General features: G+C 36.9%; 1 protein-coding gene across 1 annotated transcript; it reads right to left on the minus strand.

Moving 5' to 3' along the window:
• Nucleotides 1-6,244: 6,244 nt before the first annotated feature.
• Nucleotides 6,245-6,619, minus strand: LOC145676714 (uncharacterized). Its single transcript, XM_081747538.1, has one exon. The coding sequence runs from the start codon at nt 6,617-6,619 to the stop codon at nt 6,245-6,247; it is 375 nt and encodes a 124-aa protein (XP_081603664.1).
• Between the last annotated feature and the right edge of the window lie 1,756 nt (nt 6,620-8,375).

Consider the following 8,375-nt stretch of genomic DNA (forward strand, 5'->3'; position numbering starts at 1 on the left):
GAACAGCTCCTTGACACCTGTATTGCGGGACGGAGACAAGCTTGGCGCGGCTCAATTTGCTCTGGGAAACATTCACGTTAGCATTCATGTGTCTAGAGGAGCTAGAGTAAGGCACCATGGCTGCCGAGGCGTATCGTACACTGCTTGCAGACTACGTACACCCCTTCATGACAACCATGTTTCCCAACGGTAGTCGCATTTTCAACAATATAATGCACCATATCACAAGGTCATGAGTGTGATGGAGTGGTTCGTGGAAAACAGGATCGAGTTCCAATTCATGTACTGGCTTCCCAACTCGCCGGATCTGCACCTAATCAAACATATCTCGGATATGATTCAACGTGTCATCAAAGAGCATCGCCCCCTCCACGAAATTTACGGGCATTAGGTGACCTGTGTGTGCACATATGGTGCCAACTTTCTCCAGCGACTTACCAAGGATCATTGCGTCCATGCCAAGAAACATCACCGTTGTTATCCGTGCCAAAGGTTGATATACTGACAATTAGGTAGGTAGTTATAATGTTGCGGCTGTTGTGTGCGTATATCTTAACAAGTATATTTTGTCTCGACTCGAATTTCAAGACGTCTCGAATTCGAGCCTAGTCAAGACAGAAATTGTCGAGTTGAGAGACGAGTCGAGACAAAAACATATTTTCGAGTCGAGACAACATTTTCTTGAGACGAGTCAAGACCGGCTTAAATCTCGACTTCACTCGACTCTTGCGCATCCCTAATCAACATGAAATATCAGAATTTTTGTAGTACGCTTCGTTCCTCCAGAAGTTGTTGAAGCATTAGGAAGTTTAAACACAGTATCAGCAGCTGACACTGAACATTTGTTTTCCTTTTCTCGGAGCACAAACATGCTGCTGGTACTTTTACATTTCAGAAAATTAGAGGTAGAATAATGTTCAAATGTGCCCTTTAATTTTTGTTCAAAACTGCCCCAACCGACATGACAAAGCAAAATTTGGTAATACACAGACAGCATGAACTACTGTGAAAGACAAAGGGCAACACTAGATAAGTAAATTAATGTACTTACTTCTGCAATGAATGCCAGATAATATCGAATCACAGCCTTCTGGCAAATATCTTACAAAAATTCAGAAAAATTCCAACTTTTCACCCCACAAATGTAACAAAGTACTGCTGTTCACAAACAATTACACTAAAATGGTAGATAACAGTTGACAGGCACGTAACAGAGTGTTGTCAAGCTAAAAATTTTGAAACCATCAGATATGCTATTATTCCTCTCCTGTTATGTTAAATGTTCTAAGGTACACCCCGTTCAAGTGTACCCCCTCTCGTATTATGTCTTAAAAATAGTCTACAGTACCCCAAAACCTTAACAAGCACTTTAATATTTTTTCAGAAGTACATCTGTAAAATTGAAGATGCTACCCCTACACCTCCGAAATTAATTAAATTGGCTGGACATTTAACGCAATAATATTTTTTTAGTGATTACAAACATGACTGGGGTTCGCCTGCTGCAGTAACTAAACTCACATTGTTCAGTTACTGTAGTAAGTCCTAATCCTGTTCTTAATAAAACATTTATTTTGACAAAATATATTTGATGTGATTGTGTATATATTTTTATAATGGATTTTAAATTAATGTTTTTATGATGATAATAATAATATTCTGGTATCCATTTATAGCTTTTGTTTTTAATTTTGTAGTTTGATTGAGAGCCAATGTGTGCCGTCTGCTTTGCGATAAGAGAGAAATTAGATTAACGTTCAATCTTCCTGTAACAAATAACGTATATAATACTGCAAAGGCTCATACTTTAATGTACTCGCAAGGAATTCCAGCAGTTAAACAACACGTATACTGCAGTCAGAGTACATTAGTAAGATTTATATCAATTTCTGTTCTGGTGCAGATGATTCACAATGGTTCTTTAGTCATATATTAGCATTTTCTTAAACCCGACTACCTTCGTCTTTGAAAGTTCTTCCATCAATTCCCAAACTTATCTGCAGGTGGCACTACTCTAACTTTCTCTCGTTTCATGACGACAATTTTTGTTTGATGTAATAAGGTTAGTACTACTCAACGCCTAGTATGTACCATTGCTGTCCACTAAGTGGAATCCGACATAGGGTCTATGAATTGTGATATCTAAATTAGTAGACACTTGAAGGTGTCAGCCGAAGTTGGAAGTTTGAAGTTTGTTTTATATTTTGTACTTTTCGAGGCAGAAATCTGAATGAATGGACCCCTTACTTCAGTGGTTTCACTTTTTCTTCTGGGCGACAATAGTATCATACATACTACCTTCCTTTAAATGCTTTCCTTGAAAGCCCTGCGAAACATAACTTATTGTGGGAATGGACCTTTTTTTTTTTACTTTGTGCACATATTACCTATATTATTACTTCCGGAAGTTTCGCTTAATGACTCTACTCTACAAAGTGATTTGATTCGATACTGGAATAGTCAAATGTGGTGTACAGTGACATTATTAACACGAATAAATCTATTTTTTCTTGTGTAATTTACACCTTCTGCAGCTAAACTATACAGGAAGAGTGCACAGCCTAACTCGATTATACAGCAGATCTTCAGGTAATGAGTCACTCATTTCCCATTCTTTATTTCATGAATAGACATACGTAATTGCTACCAATATCTGACTTATCAGCACACATTCAGCTGCAAATCAATATACTAGCTGAAAATATTTACTTCTCGATCACATTCAAATGAAATGAATACACAGTTTTTTTTTGAGACGGAGAGGAAAATACAGTGATTCATTAACTTTATAATATCAAAGATTGTTTAAATGGCCAATTCTAAGAATATTCTTTAGCAGCTGATTGTACAAGCTGATTTGTCTTATACATGGACTTCATTTGAAATATAATCTTCGTGCTATTTATGATTTCATCAAAAGGGGATTATTTTATTGGAGTTACTTTACCAATAAATGAAATGTAATGGAATCTTTAAGTTTTACGTCCCACGGTTTTGCCGGTTAGGCTAAAGGAGACGGTCATAATGAGAGATGAGTGAAATGGTGGAATGAAGGTGGGAGGAAACGGGAGAACCCCGAGAAAACCCACGAGCACGGTGTTTGTCCACCACAAAGTCCAGACGGCGCGAGCTGGAATCGAACCAGGGTCCCCAAGCACCGGAGGTTAACGCTTACGACTGAGCCACCGCGCAACCCTCTTTACCAATAAACTATCTGTGTATAATGAAATTATTATATTATCTTTGATTAAGAAGGGATGAGTCAAGGCAGAGGAAGAGATCCCTACAAATCGCGTCCTGGTCTATAAACCTTGAAAGTCTATGGTCGGTGATGTGGGCCTTGCAAGGATGATGAGTAGTCACCGAATAGTCTGATCTCAAAGCGCATTTTGTTTCGGTTTCGATTCTCAAGGAAAGAAATGTTCAGTGTTCAAGCAGCACGGAGGAAGTTCGGGGAGTTATCTAAACTAAAAGATGGCGGATTCCGATCTTAAAATAAAAAATGCGACAAATATGAGTCAAGATACTGCTACACATCATCAGCTGAACATCAGGGAGAGGGACAAATGAAATACAGGTAAGACAAACTATTATATATATATATATATATATATATATATATATATATATATATATATATATATATATATATATGTAATATGTGTGTGTCTCTGTATTTAAGAATGGGTTGAACTTCTACCTCAGATGCAGCTAACACTAAACTATATAAGATGAATGAAGGTTCATCTCAATATACCCAAAACAGACCCATATTTTCTCATTTTATTTTGACGAATATTAGACAGATGCTCGAAAATGTCTCTTCTGTCCTAGGATTTGATACATACGCCTACATATTTTATCCTTAAATTAGCTAGACGCCAGACTCGTATTTCCAGTCGCCATGGTATATATTATATTTTCCCAGGTGGAGAAAGGCGACACGCTGAAACCACAACTCAAAATGGCTTTCTACGATTATTATTATTAGTAGTAGTAGTAATAGTAGTATGACTACTATTATTATGTTAGTAGTAGTAGTATAGTAGTAGTACGAGCAGTATACTGAGTAAAAGTAATAATAATGAGAAGTTAACAAATGTATTGTTTAACCCGTTCAGTAACAAAGGACTTCGGACCATCTTGAGTGTCCTCTAGCACTGCTATGAAGTTTCTAGAATCCACAACCATACCCCAACCGGGACTCGAAGTCGGGACCCTTGAGTCGCTGGCTTGACGCCACAAACCACACGAACACCAGGTCTGCAAGAAGATGAAATAGCATAGGCCAGAGTTTCCCAACCTAGGGGTCGCGAAGATAAGCAAAAGAGTTAAATATAATTAGAGTCTTATATTTGAAGATATTTTTAAATAATTATTATTTTGAATTTTGTTCTGATAGGCAATGTTTATTTTTATACATACTGTCAAGTACAACAAGAAATTGGCCTACTAAACATTTTCAACAGGAGCAGAGTTGGTTAAAAATCAATTTAAATGAAAGAGGTACGATATGAAACTAATGAAAACTGCTTATTGAAATACCAGAAGAATGCAAATGTACTTTATTTTTTTAAAAAATCTATGACTTAAAATTGAGAGATTTACGAAGTTTTAAAATTTTCAAACGGCCTCCATTTTGAAGTAGTATGACGGATGAGATTCGATATTTGAAATACGAATGAACGGACCAAATTTGATATTTTAACATTCGCTTTTAGGGAAGTTACCCTGTAAAAATGGATTCTACTATTATAGAAATAGAAGCATATAGAGAGATCGCCGCAATAGGTTTATTAAAAGCCCCACACAAGCTTATACTAGCCAGAAATTATAAAGTGTCACTGGCATGAGGATGTGATAATATGGGTGTCGTGATCGGCGGTTAAGAACCACTGGTATACGATTATTATTATTATTATTATTATTATTATTATTATTATTATTATTATTATTATTATTATTATTATTATTATATTTTTGTCATCTTCGTCTTATTGCCGACCTCATTTTCATGTTTGTTGAGGCAACAAGCCAACGACTCAAGGGTCTTGACTAGTGATGGGCAGTGGGAAGGAAACTAAAAAGTTGGAATATTCCCGGGTTTTTTCCCTGGCATATATATTCCCGGGAAGGAATTTATTTCCATTTCTTTATTTTATTTTCCAAATTATAAGAACCATATGACTAATTACTTTATTTTCATTTATTCCCCTTTATTTCTACGTTTTAAATAATTTGGAGGTTAAAAAAATTGAAATTCGTTAACTGTACTTTATATAACTAATTAATAATATGACTTTTTTATAGTTCCATTTCCATTCGCACTAGAAAGTAGCAATGCACTAATTTATGAACGACCGAAAGAAATAGTTTGCAAAGTAATCTAGAAATTCTATAGAGATAGAGGTGAAGTACTATCAACACACCCCGAACCACCGTCAGTAATAGATTTGCTGTCTTTGATTCGAATTTTGCTCTCTGAGAAAGAATCAGATATTCAATGAAGAAATTTCTGTAGTCGTAAATACACACAGCGGACAAAAAATTAGTCACCCCTCAAGAATTCGTGAACAGCAGTAATTAATAGCGTGTAACACCACCTCTGGCTTTGTTAACTGCCTGGATTCGGTTTGGAAGCGAGTCCACAAGGCCTTGCAGGTATGTCACATCCAGTTGAAGCCACTCGTTCAGGATTTGATCGCGCAAATCCGCCAAACTGCGTGGATGCCGCTTTCGGCGTTTTACCCGCTGTTCCAACATGTCCCACAGATTCTCGATAGGGTTCAAGTCTGGTGACTTTGCAGGCCAATCTAGATGGAAGAGGATTTGGAAGTGTTCATCATACCACGCACAAATTGTTCCAGCCCTATGAACTTTGCTGTTGTCGTATTGAAAAATAGGAGTCTCCACAGCATACTCATCATGAAGATGTTGACTGAAAGGCAACACTTGCCCATCCAGAATTTTCAAATAAACATGCTGGTTCATTGTAGTGGTGACCTCAGTAAGTGGGCCCAATTCATGATAAGAAAACCACTCCCAAAACATCACAGACCCACCTTCGACTTGAACATGCCCTTGCACACATTCAGGATGAAAGGTTTCATGTGGCCTTCGGTGCACTCGACGACGTGCGTCATTGGAATAGAAGCTAAAACGTGATTCGTCAGTCCACATTACCTTCCACCAGTCAGCTACTGTCCACGTTTGGTGATTTCTCGCCCATTGAAGACGCGCAGCTTTATGTGCCTGTGTGAGCAATGGCCAGACTCCAAATGTTCAATGCATGCAGTTCCCGTCGTAATGTTCTTTCGCTAGCAGGTTGGGATGGACCTGCATTCAGTGTCTGCAGCAATTCCTGTCGGGTTTGGAACCGATTTCCATTCACAAGCCGAGAAACGCGTCTCCGGTCCCTTTCAGTCATGATCTTCTTCCGACCACAATTCTGACGCCGTGTTTCGTGGCCACGTGTATGACACCACTGCTTGTACACACGCTGAAGAGTTCGCTGCGAAACACCAACAAATCCAGCAACTTCCATCACCGTATGGCCATGGGCACGGCCAAACACGATTGCCCCTTTTTGCCACTCTGTTACATCGTTACTTTTACCCATTTTGACGGACACTGTCCACTTGCAACACACTTGTCTCACTGACTGAAGTTGCCTTATGGTTTCGTAGAGGCAGTGCGCGCACAGTTGTGCACGTGACTCGACTGCTGCGCCATCTGTACAATCTTTACGATTCATCTCTCCTTCTGCACAAGGGTGACTAATTTTTTGTCCAGTGAATGTACATATACTTTAAAATGTAATGTTTACATATCAATATTAGGGTTGCTTCTCATTATGTTTCATTAGTACCAGTATTTCCCGATCTGTGTTAATTAGAATTTCTTTGCTTCATTTTACGTCTGTATTCATGTAAAAAGGTTTGTTCGCGAATTTTTATAACACCGTTTATATTGTTCGAAAGAGTGTATCTTCTAAAATTTGAGATTTAATAATACACAGTAAGAACACAGTGTACCTAAAATCAAAATTCTGTATATTTCCCATTTCATTCCATGGCAACCTTACACATTTTGCGTGGGAGTACGTATATTTTGTGGCAGTTACTAACCTAATTTGTTTACAACATTTAAAAATGTAATATAATTAGTAGTAAGGTCAAGTTTAGAAAATAAGCTTGCATATAAATTTAAACTGCTTAGCGGTGTAAAGGTATGTGGAGTTTCTATACCAAATGTTTTTCCTATATATTTACTTGCATAAAACATATTGTTAATAAACATGCATCTATGCGTAGTCTATAAATAGCATAAAATAATAAAATAGCACGATGCCGTTCAGACAATATATTTTAAAGAATCCTCTGGAAACAACAGTAACAAATATACTGTGATAAAAAAGAATTTTATTTTGAAATCATAATATAGTAATAGAATGCAATTTTCTTTGTATTTGCACATAAATTCCCGGAATATTTTCACTTTTGAGAATCTTCTCAACGAATATTCCCGAAAAATATCTTCCCGGGAATTTACCTATCACTAGTCCCGATTTCGAATTCCGGCTTGGGTATGGTTCCTTGTGGATTTTAAACCCTTTACAGCAGTGCTATAGTACACTCAAGACGGGTCGAATTATTTTGTTACTAAACGGGCCAAACAATACATTTGTTGTCTTCTTCTTATTGTTGTTATCTTTACTCATCATACTGCTCATATTAATAATGCTAATCATACTACTACTACTACTAAAAATAATAATAGTCATACTAAAAACAACTATAATAATCATAGAAAGCCATTTTTGCGTTGTGGTTTCAGTGTGTCCCCTTTCTCCACCGGTTAAACATGTTCGTTTGGAACTTGCGATCGTGTATCGTGTCCCATTGGACATCGGTTTTAATCAATGAAGTATTAGAAATCCGAATCACAACCGACTGTTATCATCTTGAGTTTGCAATATTTGTCTTCGTAAGAAAACAGGTTTCAGTGTATCACATTCTTGCATGTATGACCAGATTGCATAATGTTCAGGGGAAAGATGGGGTAACGACTAGTGATGGGCAGTGGGAATATTCCCGGTGGGAAGGAATTTAAAAAGTGGGAATATTCCCGGTATTTTCTCTGGCCTATAAATTCCCGGGAAGGAATGTATTTCCATTTCTTTACTTTATCTTCCAAATTATAAGAACCATATGACTAATTACTTTATTTTAATATATTACGATTTACTTCTAGGTTTTAAACAATTTGGAGGTTAAAAAATTTAAAATTATTTGACGGTACTTTATATAACTAATAATATGATTTTTTAAAATTCCATTTCCATTTGCACTAAAAAGTAAAGTACTTGTAATAAT

The sequence above is a fragment of the Thermobia domestica genome, unplaced genomic scaffold (assembly GCF_964235325.1).
Source record: "Thermobia domestica unplaced genomic scaffold, izTheDome1.hap1.1 HAP1_SCAFFOLD_310, whole genome shotgun sequence".
NCBI classification, from domain to species: domain Eukaryota; kingdom Metazoa; phylum Arthropoda; class Insecta; order Zygentoma; family Lepismatidae; genus Thermobia; species Thermobia domestica.

Excerpts from the sequence above, each read along its gene's own strand:
- LOC145676714 (XM_081747538.1), bottom strand. The coding sequence starts at position 6,619 with ATGGGTAAAAGTAACGATGTAACAGAGTGGCAAAAAGGGGCAATCGTG.